The sequence below is a fragment of the Aphelocoma coerulescens genome, chromosome 3 (genome assembly GCF_041296385.1).
Source record: "Aphelocoma coerulescens isolate FSJ_1873_10779 chromosome 3, UR_Acoe_1.0, whole genome shotgun sequence".
In the NCBI taxonomy this organism is placed as follows: Eukaryota; Metazoa; Chordata; class Aves; order Passeriformes; family Corvidae; genus Aphelocoma; species Aphelocoma coerulescens.
The window spans coordinates 56,478,759-56,496,974 of record NC_091016.1 but is presented as its reverse complement, the minus strand read 5'-3'; the positions used below and the strand labels follow the sequence as shown (position 1 = coordinate 56,496,974).

Genomic DNA, 18,216 nt, shown 5'->3' with positions numbered 1-18,216 from the left:
TCTAGCTACTCCCACTACTTTCACTAAAAATCTGCTCCCACTAGAGAGCAGATTTTGTAGTTTCCACTCAGTGTCAAATGTAATCCCTCTAAAATCAATAGATAAAACTCACCTGAGAGCAAAACACTTATTATTAGTTTTTTCCAGCAAAGGGTAAAAACCAGATTTACGCCCAGATTTTGTACTTAGAGGGAAGTGTCAAAGGAAGATAAATTAGGAGAATCTAGAGTGCTTGCCTGCTTTGGGGTGCTACAGAGTTGTGAGAATGAACCAATGAAACCCAGATATGATGTGCTGAGAGTAATTTTATTTAGGCTGTCAGTCTTCTGGTTAGGCTACAGAAGCCTGTTTTGCTGGTTTGGTTTGGTTTTTTCCTTTCTTTTCCAAAGAAGCAAATCCTGTTTTGGTACTTTTTTTCATTTCATTTTAAAAGAAGATCCTCTTTGAAAATTGACCCAAAAGCAGGTGCTCCTGAAGGGAGCCTAAGGTTCACAGGTGAAGTGAATATTGCAAAATTCTGTTTATTTTGTCTCATTAGGTCAACCATGCTTCTTAGAGGGATAGCTAGAATGTAATGAATGGCTTCCTTGGCAAAACCGAAGCAGAAACATGTGACTGGTTTCTGTTATCTTGGGAATTTATTTTATTTCAATTTCATGGTGTGGAATTTATTTTTCAGTCTTGCACACTGAAGAGGAGTATCTCAGTGAAGTTCCTTCCCAGATTTAGCCCTTTGCTTTCCTTTCTCTTTCTTTTAATAGCCTGGCTGTGTAAACACTACTGAAGTGGATATAAAAAAATCTTCAAGAATGAGAAATCCACATAAAACAAGAAAGGTAAGTACTGTTATTATATCAAAATCAGGAGGTGGAGGAAATTTATAGCACAAATTTCCATAGTTTCTTACAGCATTTTTTTCTTACAGCTGCAAGGAACAAATGCATGAACATATGTTAATATTTCATAAGCTCTTAGCTGAATTAGTATTAACAAATTTGCTAATGCTAAGTAAATGCTATCACATAAGATTTTGGAGAAATACAAAGAGAGTTTGAATATAAAATTAATTTTTGCATTTTTTATTCATGTTGTTTAGTAGATTGAATAAAGCCTATTAAAATGTTTCTGTCAGTAATTAAGGAAAAGAAATTTTAAAATTCAGCATGAACTCTAACAGCAGTTCTTGTCCTGTTCTTAATGAAAAATGTGTCTCTTTTTAACAATTATGCCTAAAATAATTTCCACTGGAAATTGTGGAAGAAATTAGCTCTATCTAAATTAGGTTGTAATTGGAGTGTAACTTATCTGGGGTTGTACAGAGGGATTGGCTCAACTCTTTTAAAACCTTTGCACCATAAACATGTAGATTGACTCCCACTTTAAAGTACTTCCTTTGAGGTACATTTGCATGTTGATCCATGGGAAAATATGTTTTAAGAAGGAAAGTGGATTTAGAGAAAGTTTTAGCTTGGCTTATTTATGGTAGTGAAAGGTCCAGTTTAGTGTAATTTACCAGAGAGTAATTACAATTTTGGGAGTCAGCCAAATAATCCTTGTGTTAGTGTACCTTTCACAATACCTCACCCAGCAGTCATCTCTGCTTACTGTAATAGCATCTCTCAGTGTCATTCCCCATGTTTCCTGTGACGCTAATATAGAGACCTAATAAAAGTAGATCCTTTGTCCTGTGGCTTTATGGAATTGTGGGAGTTTGGGAGTCTTTATTTTACACTCTAGTGCAGAAGCACAGTTTCATCTGAGTGCATGGGTTATTGCAGTTTCCTCAGGAAAAGATTATCTTGGCTAACTTCTTGAGCACAATGTACTAAGCCATGACAGTTATTACGAGTGTGTGTAGAAAGCACTGTCTGAAAGCAACTCTCATTGTTCCATATTTTTTGCTCAGTCTGTCTATGGCTTACAAAATGACATTCGAAGTCACAGCCCTACCCACACGCCAGTACCAGAGACTAAGCCACCCACAGAAGATGAACTACACCAAGAGGTTTGGAACATAACTACAAACATGTGCTTTTAAATTAACTTTTTAGGAAAGTAGGTATAAAAATATTATTGTAACTGGGAAGTTATTCAAAACAGGTGTAGCAAACATTTAATAAACTTTTTCCTTGTTTCAAGATATATGGATTTAGGCATGTAACTTCATCAAAACTAATGAGACAAAACCTGAATTTTTCTGTTTAATGCATTAAACATCTAAAGGCAGTGGGAAGTAGGCCAGTGAGTGGGTTCTTTGTATACCTAAGCCCATTAGACTGTCCAGCTGTGGAGAGCTTGCTCTTCTTTCAATACTGATTTGAGGTTTGGGGGAATACTTACCACTCCATGTATGCATGTATAAGGTCACACATTTATCTACTGTTAAAGCTTTGTTAATCTTTCCTGAGATGTTAGAATTTGGAGAAGGTAAATGTCTGAAGAAGTATTAGGTCTCTTCAAAAATCTAAATAAAGGCTAATTGGATTTCTGTTGATGAATCTTTAGGGAGAATGTTATATTGGGCACATCTTTTGTCTCTGTATGATCTTTTCTCTTTAATGGAAAATTCCATTTATTTTACGCTGGTGAAATGTTGTTTTAATTCTGATATACTTCTCTTCTGTGCCCTAGGATAAATTAAGGTTCAATTACAGCCCTAATAAAAAAAGTTATAGAAATGGAGTCAAGTAATAAATTACTCATAAAACTCTTTTCCTTCCTTTCTTGCAGATTAAGCACTGGCAAATGCAATTAGACAGACATAGATTAAAAATGTCAAAAGTTGCAGAGAGGTACGTATATTGTCACATTTTCTTTTTTTTTCAGTTAGACTGATAACTATTGGGAAAAATGTCAGTTTCAAATAGTTTCAAAGAGCTATTCACAGCAAATAGCTCTTCAAAGAGAGACATGGGAGCTCAGATTTCATAGAAATAACTGATGAGAGTTTACTTTAAGTGGAGAAGTATGAAGTTCTTTTAGTGATAAAAATACTCCAGATACTCCACAATACATATCTGATAAACCCAAGTCACTGAAAGAGCCTCTGACCAAGTGATCACAAGTTTCACTTTTCATTGGCAGGGAGGCTAAAAGGGAATAGGTCTGGGGTTACTGTTTTGATATTTCAAAAGGGCAATCACTGATGAACCAAGGGAACTGATTGGTGTGGAGCTCAGTCAGTGCTTGAACAAAGTGAGTTTGGGCTCAGTTTGGGTCAGAGATGTAACACTAGTAGGAATCTATCTCCTAATAAGACCAGAATTTGTCAAGAAGGGGCTAGAGAGCAAATAAAACAAAAAGCCCAACGTTGCAGAAAATGGAGCTGCATAGGGCTCAGTAAAGGAAACTAACCCAAATACAAATTACTCTTCATCTTCTCATATACATTTGTACATATATGTACTTATTTATGTGTATGTGTGTATACATATGCAAATACATATATATATTTATTCACAAAGAGAGCAGGTTAAGATTTTTTGTTTGCTGAAAAGTAAATATATCATGCACACTACCTATAAAAGGAATTGAAAAGAAAGAATATTTGTCCTCACTTGTCAATAGTTTTACAAAAATTATGAGGCCAAAGGAAACAGCAAGCATTAATAAGGCCAATGGGAGATGTAAATTACCAGAATACAAGCAAAGTTTTTAGTGCATGCAACGGAGTCAGACCAATTCCTGAATATAAAAAATTGTGGAAAAAAAATTGGCATATTTTTTAAAAGATAAACTTGGGAATAGTGCCCTTTGTTTAGGAAATAATAAAAATATTAATTATATTTAAGAGAAAATAAAAGGAGTACTAGCAGCTGCAGGGCCAATAAATATAAGCTGTGTAACAGTGTTTTAGAACAGATTTTAAAGGAACTGATGATTAAAACCACAGGGATATATAACATGTTCCTTTATGAAAACAAATGTGTGTGGAAGAGGTTATATGATCTAATTCATTAGTGTCTAAAGGAACCTTAAATGAAGCTGTGCGGAAGTATTAGGGAAACTTATTTTATATCTACTCTTGATAGACCTGAGCCACTCCTCCTTCTTCAGTGGTCCACTTTTAAATGGCTTGAGCAAACCTATTTCACTCCGAGCTTGTAGCTGCCTTCTGAGTGTGTGCACACACAATTGATGCAAGGTAACTTGTTAACTGGGGTAACCTTATCAGGTTTCCTCGCCTCCTGACGTGACAATGTTTGATGCTTTTGTTTTCCTAGTCTATTAGCTTATACAGAGCAGTATTTGGAATATGATCCTTTTCTTGTGCCCCCTGATCCCTCAAACCCTTGGATATCAGATGACACCACTTTCTGGGAACTGGAGACAAGGTATATAATTTATTTCTTCTTTGGAAGTAAGGGGGTATGACATGTTTTTCTGGAATGGGAAGATTTCAGACAAAGGTACTGCAGGAAAATACTGAGGTAGAAGGGCAATGCAGTACCCTTTTGGTCTTTCCAGTTTTACATTTGGTATGATGGGAAGTGCTATGGGCTAATAAATTACAGTAACCAGTTTCAAGGATTCTAGTATGGTGAAAAAAAGAGACATCTTTTAAAATCTGATAACATTCCTAGGTGGAAATCTTTATTCTTCTGTGTATTACCTTCATCCTGTGTAAGCACTTACAGTCTGTTTGCTCATTGCTGAACATTGCACAGATGTGAGCACTCTAAAAAGTGAGAAGACCATGGAACTTTATGGCTTAGTCTAAATTATGAACACAGATTATTAGAATACTGAAGTATTGCTTACTTTGGGTTCTGTTGTTTTTTCTTCTGTAGCAAAGAGCCAGGACAGCAGAGGGTGAAACGATGGGGATTTGGCATGGATGAAGCTTTGAAAGACCCTGTGGGAAGAGAGCAGTTTCTGAAATTCTTGGAGTCAGAATTCAGTTCAGAAAATTTAAGGTAAATGAGAGCTACTTTTTTTTTTTATTAGCTTATAAGATATATTGGGTTTTTGCTTTGTTGTTTTGGTTTATTTCCTGATACTTTTCATTTTTTGACTCCTTCAAAAACTTTCCTCACCTTTCAGAATTAATTAGTCCAGATTGCTGGCAGCTTTCATGTACAGGCTGAGAGAAATATTGATATAGTTAACAGAGACTCACATGAAGCATGTTTTTCCATTCATGTTCAACTTTTGGTCAAACTATTCCTGTAAGAACTTTTCTCTCAGCTTGTCTTGTTAAACAAGTATAAAACTGACTCATTCAAAGCCTGTCCAATATCTTTTATTTAGTCAAATACTCTGAGAAAAGCAAAATGAAAATAAAAAAGTTTAAAAATAAATAAAGGACCTAAAAGTAAAATTCACAGACTTTCATCAGGTTGATTGGTTTCTGGAGATCATTTTGAAAATCTCCACCAATATTCTAGTACTTGTGGATCTGACACAGCTGAAGTAGGGTGACATCTAGCTCTCAAATTCCTCACTAATTGCAAAATGGAAAAGTGTTCCTAGTGTATGAAGCATATAGGGTACGTTTTTAAAAGTATATTTACAGAATTACTTTTAAGTGAGGAGAAAAGTTTTTTTGATTTTAAAAATGATAGTCCATTCATTGGTTAGTAGCAGGTTTTGTCTGTTCAAAGAAAGTCATATTTCAGTAAGAGTTATTTCAGAGAGATTAATAACAGCCTTTCTATAGACAGACAAATTAAGCTGAGCATAGTACAAAAATACAGGCAACATATTTTTCTCCTAATTCCACCTTGTTGTCAGATGTCATCTATATCACTTTCCATTCACCAACAACATAAGTAGTGTAGAATCCTATTTGCATTTACATTTTAGAGCTCAGAATAATCTTAACCTACTTTTTTCCTATGCCAATTCTCACTCTAAAGTGTTGCAGCATAGCCATTCATACTAAAATTATGCTTTTGTGGCATCTTACAAGAGGTATTTAATATTTATGATGTTGATTTATAAATGCCAAGTAATTGCACAGATCTCCTTGTTGTTAATTTAAATTTGTCAGCAGAATAATTGGAGTTGGAGTTCTCTAAATTGCTGACCATGTTCATAGTCAAACATTAACTTTGCATCACAAATGCAGCCTGACCTGTATGTGTATGTTGATGACTTTATTAGTCACAGACATGGGTTTTTCTTATTAAAAAGTACAATTGGTAAAATTAATTTTTAAAACTCAGAATAAAACCAAGAAAAGGAAAGGTAATTTTTAAAAATTATTATTTAAATAGCATCCTGGTAATTTGTTATGCAGAGCAGCTGTTCAAACATGAACCTACTGAGCCCAGTGTGTGCTGCAGTTTCTGGTGCTTTTCTGTGATTAATTTGTCTCTCTGCCAGCTAGACTGTTACCCGCATAATCCCTAACTCTTTCTTCTAATCCTATTTGCAACACTAACCACAGGCATACTGCAAGTAACTGATCCAGAAAAATTCCCCCAAGAAATTTCTTCAGAGATGATTCCTTCATATGCCATCTACTCTTCTGCCTCTCCCTCTAAATTCTTATGTTGGCATTATAAAATATAATATCTGAGTAATGGTGAATATGATCTTACAGGCCAGGCAGGGGATAAATTTGTTCTGAAAAGGTGCTTTCTGTGATAATTAACTGAAGGAAAACTGTCTCAGAAGCTCAGAATTGTATTTGTAAATTCTCAAGCTGTAGGGAAATCAATCCACCATTAGGTTCACATAGTAAAGTTGGGTTAGAAAACATGAATTTGTAGAGCTTGTTGTGTATGGCTGTCAAAATGTTTTAGACACCAATAACAGAAGTGAAAAGCTCAATGATTTCAAGCATTACCACTGATAACACCTTTGAAGACCACCACTGTCGTTGCTCACTTGTTAACTCCATCATGGTAATTTGGGGGTTTTTAGTGGTATTTTTTTTTTTTTTACTATTTTGATAGTCACCTTGAGAAAAATAATTATGTCCACCCACATCTTCCCACTGCAATAAATTCAACTCAAATCAGCTGCTGGTTCTTGTACTTTTACAGATCTAATCGCAATAAAATTTACAACACTGCCAAGCCTATAGTTGGATAGGTGGCTGGGACCCTGCATTCAAGCTTTCAAGCCGAGCACACAGGATACAGCAGGGACTGCAGGCATGACAGGAGCTTTGCTGGTAGTAGATTAGATGTCTTATACCTCATTCTGGTGAAAGAAATACCAAAACCATGAAATGATAAGTCTACCAGATACACCATTTCTATTCAAGTGCAATGGTCTTACACAGCAAAAAGTCCCAGTGTTACTGTTACTTTGGCTGAGAGTGTCTGAGCTGTCTGAGAATATCATTCTTGGTGGATACAGATCCGGTGTTAAGGAACACAAAAAGGATGAAGGAACTTGAGCCGTGATTTAATACTAAGAATTGTGCAATGATCAGGAATATAACCAGGTTTCCCCTTCTTACTTTCTATCTCTGTGCTTTTTCTTTGCCTGTAAATGGGGCTTAATAGTATTTCGCTCTCTGAAGGAGTGTTGTAAAGCACAGCAAAGGAATAAAGCCATCTAAACAGTTCTGTCAGTGCAGTAACTTCATTACTGTGTGACTGTAGTTTGCAGGGTGGATTCTGCACTCACCTAATGCAGGCTGACTTGTGATCTCTTGTTACCATGCAGATTTTTTTGAGGAGTTGCTTTGTGTGCTGCTCTATACACAGAAAAAAATAGCTGAAGTAACATATGATTTGGATAATAGATTTATGAAATTCCCACTGCCTATTACAAAATGGTGACCATTGTTTAAAATTCGCAAGACTAAAGCTCAAGCATGATCCAGTACTATTGAGCTTGGTCACAAGGCTGTCCAAGTACTAAAGAAAGGACTTTTCAAAGAGAGTGAGGTTATGAAATCCAACTTACTGCAACCTGGCACCTGGAGACCTAATTTCTTTAATTCTTGTAGGAAATTGTATTCCTATTATTATCCTTCCTTTGTCTGTAATGCAACAGAATTCTTTGGAAAGTTAGTATTTGTATGCTGACTATAGGTTTGCTCCCAACTGATTATTTTGTAGGAGTTGCAGCCTGTAAAGATTAAATAATTTCAGACCTGCCAACATGAAAGCCTGTCTAAATCATTATGCAGTATTGCAGTGGGTGTGATCTCCAAAGCAGCTCTAGGACTGTGAAAACCTCCTAAGTTAGTGAAGGGAGAGTAGTGTCAGGTTAGGTTCCATGCTACACTGAAGGAAAAGCCACCAGACCCCTTGCCCCTTCCTTTGATGCTCATTTATTAGCTCTGTAATGTGTGACTAAATAGGAAAAAGGGACTTTGCATTCCTGTTATCCCAGAAAAGAAGAGAGGGACTGAGAAATTTGCTGATTTGGATGTTTTCCATCAATAACTTCTGTTTAACCATCTCGTTGCAAGCTGACATTCTGTGAGATGTTTATCCTTTACACTGGTGATTATGAGGCCCTGTTTTGGGTGCTAATAACTTGACCAAAATTTAATCCCAGAAGATGAAATTGCCTGTGAGTTATTTCTCATTCAGACTCAAGCTTAAATGCCAAGTGCCAGCAATGTTGCCGTTTTTGCAGAGTAGATGAGAAGGAACTAGTTGCAAGATTTAATGGTTTTCTCTGTCATATTCTTGAAATCCTTCAGTTCTACTATGCCTTGAAGCTTGAAGCTGTAGTTGGCAAGAAGGTGGATTCTAGAAATCAGAGAGCAGTGTTTCCTGCCCCAGGAAAAATCTTAAGTGATTTTATTCATAGAGTTTGTTTAGGTTGTTTTTTTTTTTTCTGAAAATGCTGTAAGGTCTGGCCGCTGACTTGTTGTGTCACATGCACGGAGTGCAAAGTCCACATAACTCCCACTTCACTGTTTCCACACTGACTATACCTCACACATTTCATGGAGAGCCATTGCCTTTCTCTCACTCTTTGTTCCTATTAGCTAAACTTAACTGATTGGCTTGGTCTGGGATCTGGCTGCTCCTGACATTTAGGTCAGTTAATGGGACAGAGCTGTGTTGCGGCTGTGCTATTTATCCATGAGACCACTGTGGCTTTGAAAATAATCCAGCTGGAGGACATAATCCCCAGATATCTTGCAACATGTGTTTCACCAGTCCATGTGGCTGGACGTACTACTACCATACACTACACACCCTCACTCTGCTGTGTGTCTGCTGTGTGACCCAGCATGTGGCAGGGGGCATCTATCTAATCTATCTATCTATCTATCTATCTATCTATCTATCTATCTAATCTGTCTATCTATCTATCCCAAATGCTGGGATAGAAGACAGCAGCAAGGTTTACACTCAGCTACTCAGGTCTCTGTTCAAACAGTGCTGAGCATCTTCTAGAGAGGGTCTCCATGGCAAAAGCAAACCTCCACCCACAGGAGATGCAGTTTCATCCAAGGGCAGCCAGACTGAGTTCCAGCTCCTTACACAAAGTAGCACTAAGTCTGTGTATATCATTGTTCAGAAAATGCAGTTCCCCCCTCCTGCCCTTGCACACAGTGTTGCAGACGGTGCTTTTTTTGCTACAGGAGTCTTCCCTTGCTCTGGTCACATTCATGAGGCAAGGAGCTGTAAAATGATACAGGGAGCTCTTTGGATTTGAGGCCCTGTGCTGAGGTCTTGCTGACTCCATTTCAACTTCATCCATGCTACTGGTTGCCATGGGATATTGGAAAAAGTTATTTTTGAAAATGCAAGGGGGGGAAGCCTTATTTTTGTCGTTTCCTAACTTTGAATATTTAATTCAACTGTCTGTGGGAGGAGGGCAGGCATCTTTTCTTAAAAGATAAGTAAGTAGATTAAAATCTTAAAATGTGTGTTGGCTGTGAAATAAGCTCCCTAGACATGACATAACACAGAAGTCATAATTCTTCCCACTTTTAGAGAGGTTTCTATATTTAGGACTTCACATTTTAGTAGTCTTTGAATGCTATTGTTAGAAGGGTAAAATTAAATTAATCTATCAAAGAACTGGTGTTCAGCCTGTGAGAATGGGTCTATACAACCTACCTATTCTATGCTGCAAGCATAGAAGTTAAATTTATTGAAATTTATCTCCCATCTATTTCCTCATAATTGAGCATAACCTACTATATGAAAACAGTTTGCTCACAAAAGAAAGCAGCATCCTGAGGCGTGTTTGTGGTGACTTCAAGAAGTATTGGCAGTGATACAATGGAACAAACAAGTAAGTGACATCTTTGAGCTGGATCCGCAGGGTGCCTGCAGGGAGATAGAAAATGTGTGTTTACAAAGAGCATCCTTCCCTTTCATTTTTGTGCTCCTTACCTGACTTGGAGACACATGAGTAATCAGTCAATCCCAGAAGATGCACTTGAAGGGGTTAGCACTGCAGGATATGTGCTTTTAAATGCAAATATCGAAAGTAGATTAAGGAAACCAAAGTAGGTTGCCCAAATTTGAGAGAGCGAACTGAATTGGAGTTTGTGTGCTTTGCAGTTTTTAAACTTGAGTTATGAGGCCTCTCTTCTTGCTGCATTGCCATCAGGTTCTCAGGATACATCCCCAGGCTCTGTGCAGAACTATGTTCAATTCAAATGTAGTTCATATATAAAAGTGATTCTACCCAGAATTTTTGAAACTTGAGTTCTACTGGCACAGACCCCCTTTGTGACCTTGGAGAAACCACTACACATTATTACATTATTAATATATTTGCAAAACTGGGACAATATTGCTTCTCTGTCTCTTGGAGAATCTTAGATGAAAAAATTGTGCTTAGATACTATTGAAATTGAAGGTTGTAGAAATACCTAAAATAGTCTTCTTGGTAGAGTGAAGCTGACCATACTGGCTTGAGAAAAATGACCACAGGCTCCTTCCACCTGTGCTACAAAGAAATTTCAAAACAGGAATATGAAGGAATAATTGCTTCCTGAAAGGTAAATGTTCTCAGGTGAAGAATAGCTTATAGCAGGAACACTGTAAGGTTTGCTATGCTTTACTATCGTCTCTTAAGAGTTTTGCAATAATTAAATTAGAATTTGGATTGAGGGTGGTATCATTTTGCTTTCTTGGGGGTCTGTGTACAGTTTCACTGCTCCTCTCTCTTATCCCATCCTTGTTGAAGTCACCTAAGAGAGCTTAAGTTGATCTCACAGTGTAAGCAGGCTGGAACCACATTTTAAAGGTGCACCCAATTTATTTGCAAGCCTTGGATAATCCAGCTGATTTCAAAGTTAGATGACTTCAAGGCTCAGCTTATCTGTTTCATGGGGTCAGCTGTGTCAGAACAATAACGAAAAGTCGTGATGGTACATACTGCGTGCTTACCAAAGTCAAACTTCAGTGGAGCTCTTGGATTTGGGGGAGAACTAAGCAGTCTGAAACATGTCTAAGAATGGAATCCTAAATTAATTTAGGATTGTTTTGTGTCATGAGAGGGTCTGGTCTGAACACCAGTAGAGGAAATAATGGAATGAAGCTTATAGTTAGTTAGCTATGATCATAAAGTGCTCAAGACCTTCTTAGTGATCTTGCTCCAGACTGAATGTGGATGCAGCGAACTGGCCACACTGCATTTGGCTGCCCAATACTGGATTGCTCAGCAGCAGAGGAGAGAATGTGTAATTCCATTCAGCATTTTTAGGAAAAATATGCATATAGATGGAATGCTGAAAAAATAAGTTAAATTATAATTAGCAAAACAAATGCTTTTCCAACTTATGCATGATTTGTAGGTAACAAAAATACAGTTATAGAGTTTAGGATTTAGTAGGACTCAGAGACTCATGTAGATAGCAAGAATATAAATTATCAGGTTTTGAGGGAATGTCAAAAAGCAGTCAGTTTATAGGTAATATAAGCCCTTGTGGTTCAGCCAAAATGAAGGCTCAGTTTAATTCCAGCTAAATGGAAGTCTTCCTGTAAGCATGTTATCCATACATAAGTAATGAAGGATTTCCTACCCATCTCATGAAGAGCCTTATAAAAATTGCTTCCAAAGGTGGATTGATTGCCTTGAGACACTATACCAGAATGCTGATCCCAACATAAAATCACTCAGCTTTTTCTTATTTTAACATGTTTAGATGCAAACTTCCATTACTTAATTTCTTTTTTAAGAGCAAGAAAGAATGCAGGCACTTCATTAGTGGTTATCCTGAGCTGGAAGTCAAGATGCTGTGTTGTGCCATAGGTTCTGGTTAGCAGTAGAAGACCTGAAGAAGAGGCCTATCCGTGAAGTTCCTGCTCGTGTCCAAGAAATCTGGCAAGAATTTCTTGCTCCAGGTGCACCCAGCGCTATCAACCTAGATTCAAAAAGTTATGACAAAACCACTCAGAATGTGAAGGAACCTGGAAGATACACATTTGAAGATGCTCAGGTCAGTTTGCAACCATGTTAATGGACATTTGAAATGGAATATTGGCTAGTGAAACCTATATACAAAAGTGAGATTTATTTGGGAATTAAATGATAATGCCTTGTTTTCTAAAATGCCATTTTGGCAATGCAAATGTGTAACACTCTTTCTTTCATGAGGCATATGAAGTTCTTCATGAAATTTCTGTGCTTGATATACAGTCTTCAAGTGGACTTTGAATAGAGGAAAGCATGTAGTGAATAAAAAATGAAGTACTTCTGTATTAAATGCAACACTTCATGTGACTTATAACTTAATATTTCATCTTTGCAGACTTCTGAGAAAAGCAATAGAAAATAATTGGATTCACAGTAGAAGTAGCAGAACTGGTATCATCCTCCATTTTCATCAGCAGCCCAGTGATGAAAATTTAATTATTAATGCAAAGTGAAATGGTGTCAAAAGGAGAGATTGAAATCATATCCCTGCAGAATTTCCTACAGCTTGATTATTAGGTCATCATCTACAGAGTCAGGAGATGCTTCTGCAGGCCCCACAAAGGAGAGAAGGGAATTGAATTGAGGCTTTCTACTCTTTGGGACAATGCCTCTGTCCTAAATATGAAGGGAAATAATTCTACCTCCTTTTAATACTTCCATTATGAGAATAGCAACCTATGAAGAAGCAATAAAATTTTCATTAGACCCTATGTCATACCCATTGTTTTGAAGTACTCTGCATGAAACCAAACATACAATTTTTGCTTACATCTGCTGACCCCTGGAGATTGAAGACTGCAGTGTATAGCAAAGACATAAATTACACAAATAAACAATCTAGAAAGATCAAAGGTTTTAAAAAAACATGTCTTGGCAGTTAAATGGATAAAAGACAAATTCCTTGCCAGTATCCAATCTATATTTTTTAATAAGTGTAAAAATTCAATACCCTTTTACTTCCAGATCTCTCTTCTTGTAATTTTGTCCTTTGTTTATGAGAGACATGGAGTATTCAGTCTTTATGCAAGCAGGACTTTTCCTCCTGGAGAGGACCTCTGCTTAGTCCATCCAGTTCAGCAAAAAACCTTAAACCTGGAAGCCTCAATTTCTCTGGAAAATGGAGAGGCTACACCTGTTATGTTCTCACTTGAAGCTTCAGGAGCTTTAAAGTGTCCCTCTGAGGTGGAGGGTTTTGTCAGGAGTAGGGTTCTGCCTCTGCAACAGGCCCTTTTTGGCCTGCTAGCTCGGAAAGAGACCACTTGTGTGCCATTCTGGAAGTCAGTGGGTCATTTGATTGTGGTTAAAAATGTATGAAAAGCATTTCTGGACTGGAAATACAAAAAGATGAATCTCCATGTCAAATGCAGACACATGAGTAAAATGGGACACGTAAGTAAAAATAGTCTGATTGTGCTAAATATGTGCATTAACGTGTCCTGGCTAATGTGTACATTAATGATACTAATACAGCCTAATTTATTCTTGCTTTTACAGGCATATTTCTTGTTCAGAAATAAAATTTTAATGCCCATCGCCAGTTTCTGCTCTCTGTTGACTGCATTGTCTGCTTTCACAAACACTGAGTGGGAAAAAACCTCCCCAAATAAACCAGTCTAAGTTCTGAATGTACACCAGAATTTCTCTGCTTAGTGTAAGAAATACAATCAAAGACATTTAGAATAATTTTTAAGGTTTCTAATACCGCAAAAGTTAAATAACAGCTCTAATTTTACCTTGCCTTAATTTTCAGATAAAGTGGGGAGTTTTGTTTGGGGTTTGTTTGTTTGGTTGGTTTTTTTTTTTTTTTATATTCACTAATTTTATGCACTACCAAGCTGAGAAACAGTATTTACTTTCCAGCTTGTTTGCTGTTTCCCAATTGCTGTGCTACAGGCTTCCTACAGTAAAGAAAAGAATTTGAGTAGAAGAAAAACTCCACAAAAATAGCTAACACAATTCAGGATCTTTTAAAAGTACTTTTGAGAGCATTTCCTATTCTGAATGCTTTTTCTAAAAATCTTTCCTCTAGCATATAATCAGAACTAGAATTATCAAGTGTCCTACATCGAAGATTTTTTGGTTTTCATCTTTTTCAGAAATTAGAATGCTCCAAAATTAAGTTTTTTAAGCTGCTCTGGTAATTTATTTTCTGGATAAAGGTTTCCAAATTTTTATACGCTTCTGAAGAATTAATATGTTGAAAATTAGATTAGCCTGGAACTGTTTTTCAATTTACATATGTGTATTCCTTTTTATATTGTTAGCTGGTGAGCAGACTAAATATCTGTCAAAGAATGTTTTCAAGAGTAGCCAGGGGAAATCCTCACTAACCTAAGCACTATTTGTGGTGCTGAATTGAAAGCCTAGTACCTCTTCCTAGCCTCTGAAATCACAAGAGTATCTCCAGAAACTAATTCAGGAAACCTGATGAGGAAGGACCCAAAGCTCCCAATTTCATCACTTAGCTAAACTAACTAATATAAGGGAGGTTTGAAGTTGGGCCTTAAGCTAGGACTTGGTTGTCAATTCTTAGAAAATAATTTTGTATTGGAAAATTTGGTCTATAAATTAAAGAAAGGTGTGTTGTGTAATTATATATAAGAAATGGGTGGTATTTCTGCTTTAAGAATAGAAAGCAATTAAGCCTTAGCTTCAGAATTGAAACCTGCTGTCCTGTAATGCTTCCTATTCATAGTAGTGCTAGCTGGTGTACATTCCACAGCCAAAACGTGTGGCTGCCTCCCATTTTACATGTGTCTTCTTTCAAGGGAGTAACAGCTCCTCCTTTCCTTTTCAGGAGCACATTTACAAACTGATGAAAAGTGATTCTTATCCTCGTTTTATACGATCCAGTGCCTACCAGGAGCTGCTACAGGCCAAGAAAAAGGTATTGGTCCATCTTGCCTTTGTCTTGCCACTGTGCAAAGCAGTGGTTATGTTTGCAACAATACTCAGTCTTCTCTCCCCTGTGCCAGTGCAACTGGATATCTGGTAGGTGACCAGCTTGGCGTTTTTGGAGGGTCACATACACACAGGAGTTCAATATACATATATGTGTATATATCCTGCATGCGGGCATGTTTCAATAAGTTAATCTAGCAAAACTTATTTTTATTTTTACATCCCATATTGTACTGTTTTCTCTGTTATGAAGCACCTTAAATTGCAAAGTGCTTTACAAATACATTAAAAAAAATAAAATAAAATCCCAGAAGAATAGTCTTTCATGTTTGCAAGTTTGCTTATGTAATAATTGTTGTTCTCTTTATTCCACCTATGAAAGCTACAGAATGTGTTTAGAAACAATCTTATTCATATTAATAACTTCTAACTTCAACTATAAATATAGGGACTTCCTAATTTTGTTTCTTTCCCTATTACTACATGAATAGTTTTGAGTAGGCTAGGAATCTGACCTGAAAGATTGATCATGTCACACTTTGGCAAACAGAGGTTCATGACTTGGTATGTAATATTTGCTTAGAAAAGTCCAGATCATGGAATGGGTTCTGAATAGCCACAGCCCAGAGTATGTGGAGCAGCTTGTACAATGCAGATTTCCATGATGATAAATAATTCTATTAGTGGGCTCTAAACAGTAATCTCCTAGAATCAGCTGGGAGCCCTGTGCCTTGCAAAATCAGGGCCCTGACTGTTACAGGAACAAGGTAGTTATTAACACTGTAGCATTCTATTGTTTATAATGACAACCTAAAATTATGTGAAAGTACTGTGTGATTTTGTTTTTTGTTCAAACATTGATTTCTGAAGATCCAATATAGAGAGAGATGTTGAAAATACCAGAAAGCTTCAACTGTCCGTGTGAAGTCCTTAAGTTTGTGAATGTCAGTTCATTAACACAAGATGTGCACTTCATTATTTCTTTTTACTTTCAGTTTTTCTTTAAATTCAAACCAGTTTGATCCCCATGAAAGATTATTTTTGTCGAGTACTATATCTGTTTTGCCCATCCCCTGTTTTGCCAAGTCCCTTTACAGCCTCATACCTGTGTTTGCTTCCTGATTTATACAAACTTTGTTTTGCAGTCCATTGTTTCATCAAACCTTCTTTTCTACTCCATTGTTCTTGCTTTTCTTTTCCCCCTCCTTTTTCTTTTTGTTTCTTTTGTTTCATTTATTTCAAATTTAAGTTGGAAAACACTCTGGATCGTCGAACATCTTTTGAGAAATTCACACGCAATGTGGTAAGTTTGTTGCCTCGGAAGACTAGTAAGCCTGATGGGACATCCTTCTCCCCTTCCCCTCACTGATCCCTACTTTCCCGTTTGCTTCTCTAACCTGAGGGTTAAAAGTGTATTCATCACAGCTTGTGGATTTTCCTGGGAATGACAGCTTTATAGTGTGCTTTCATTACAACCCCTCCTCCCTAGTCCCTTTCCCACTGATCTCAATAGTCACACATGGAAGAATGGACCTTTGGGAGCCATGCTTTTTGCATTAGGAAGCATGAAATAAGTAATTTTTCCCCCCCTATAATTTTAGTAAAGAATCTGTGAAAACATGCTTGATGTTGTTTCCTTTTCTGGTGCCTTCTTAAATACTAAGTCTAAAACAGTTGAATACATTGGATTTCCATCCTGTCTTCTTTTTATTTTACTAAAAAAGACTTTGTCCCCCTTTTTTTTAATTGGGCACGGGGAAAAACAAACAATACTAATTTCCCCATCTTCCTTGATGTCTAACAGCTTCTACAGGACCAAAGAATTCATACTGTTTATGTGCAAGGGTTTGATTTGGATTCATTTTCGGAATCGACTACAAGAACTGATTTTTTTCTTTTCAATGTATAACTTTCGAAAGCTATTTTTCAAAGGTAAAAATAATTAAGGCTGGTAGATTTTGTGTGGGCGTTCTTTTGCCACCTGCCAAGAGATCCACTGATTTCATTATATTTGGGATTCTTTTTACTTATCCAGTTTCTTTGGGATTTTTTTTTTTACATTGTGAAAGTTCAAACTAAAGAATTCAACGCATTTATTTTTGTAGGGCAGAAACATCCCTATTTTTCCATGCCATAAAAACTGTACACCAACACTGAGGGCGAGCACTAACCTGTTATGAAAAGAGGTAGAAAGATCTTGGATTATACTCAAGTTTGTCTGCATTGTCTGTTGAATTGTGCAGGTGACGCTGCTGTGTGTGTGTGCGTGTGCGTCTGTGGCTTTTTCTGTGACCTGGTCAGTGGAGCTGTGTGTGTTGAAGTGAAAAATATGAGAGCTTTCAGCAAAGATCATGGTTTTTGTTTTTTTAGTTTCTAGGAAAGGAGAAGCAGTTGTCAGAAACTGTCTCCCCTATAATGAGGCTCAAGAGTGTTGCCTCAAGTATTTAAAAAATACATATATACTTTCCAGTAATCACAAAAAGAAACAAACACAGTGAAAGTTTTGTGAGGCTGTGGGAATATCTCACATTTTAAAACAAAATAGTAATTCTTTAACTACTTTCTTATAGGTAAAGGCTTCCTGTAATATGCTTTGAATCCACTGTAACAGGAAGAAATTTGGATTCAATGGGACAAAGTCAGTAAAGGACACTAAAAGTAAATAAACAGCTACAAAGGAAACTATCCCAATGTTTGAAACAAAAACCCCAATGTTTTGCATGGTGGTGTTGCCATAGCATGTTGCAGTTGTGATTTGTGTGTTGTCTAAACAGGTTGGATCTATAAAACAACATTGTACATGATAGTGTTATACATGATAATTCCACTATAATTCAGTAGGAAGTTCCATATTAATAAAAAGTCTGTAAAAGAGAGTGCATAGAGTGGGTAATACATCCAGGACCTCTGAGAACCAGACTTTTTCCCAGTCACAGTGCCTGGCAAGCTGCAATGCTACATTTATTCATGGCATTTTGGGCAGCCCAGGGGTCGGGAACGGGCTATGGTAAA

The 18,216-nt window shown here is 36.9% G+C and overlaps 1 protein-coding gene across 8 annotated transcripts in view; it reads left to right on the top strand.

Annotated features, from left to right (window-relative positions):
• RGS7 (regulator of G protein signaling 7) overlaps positions 1-18,216 on the top strand; it is a 265,432-nt gene that overhangs the window by 222,269 nt on the left and 24,947 nt on the right. For 3 of the 8 annotated variants that reach the window (XM_069010377.1, XM_069010374.1, XM_069010376.1), the window contains 9 exons: positions 762-836; positions 1,907-2,005; positions 2,731-2,792; positions 4,224-4,334; positions 4,791-4,916; positions 12,139-12,325; positions 15,101-15,190; positions 16,454-16,507; positions 17,009-17,298. In XM_069010377.1, coding sequence (XP_068866478.1) covers positions 762-836; positions 1,907-2,005; positions 2,731-2,792; positions 4,224-4,334; positions 4,791-4,916; positions 12,139-12,325; positions 15,101-15,190; positions 16,454-16,507; positions 17,009-17,113 — 909 coding nt within the window. In that variant the 3' untranslated portion in view covers positions 17,114-17,298. The other 5 variants (XM_069010382.1, XM_069010378.1, XM_069010375.1 and 2 more) reach the window with 4 other exon arrangements.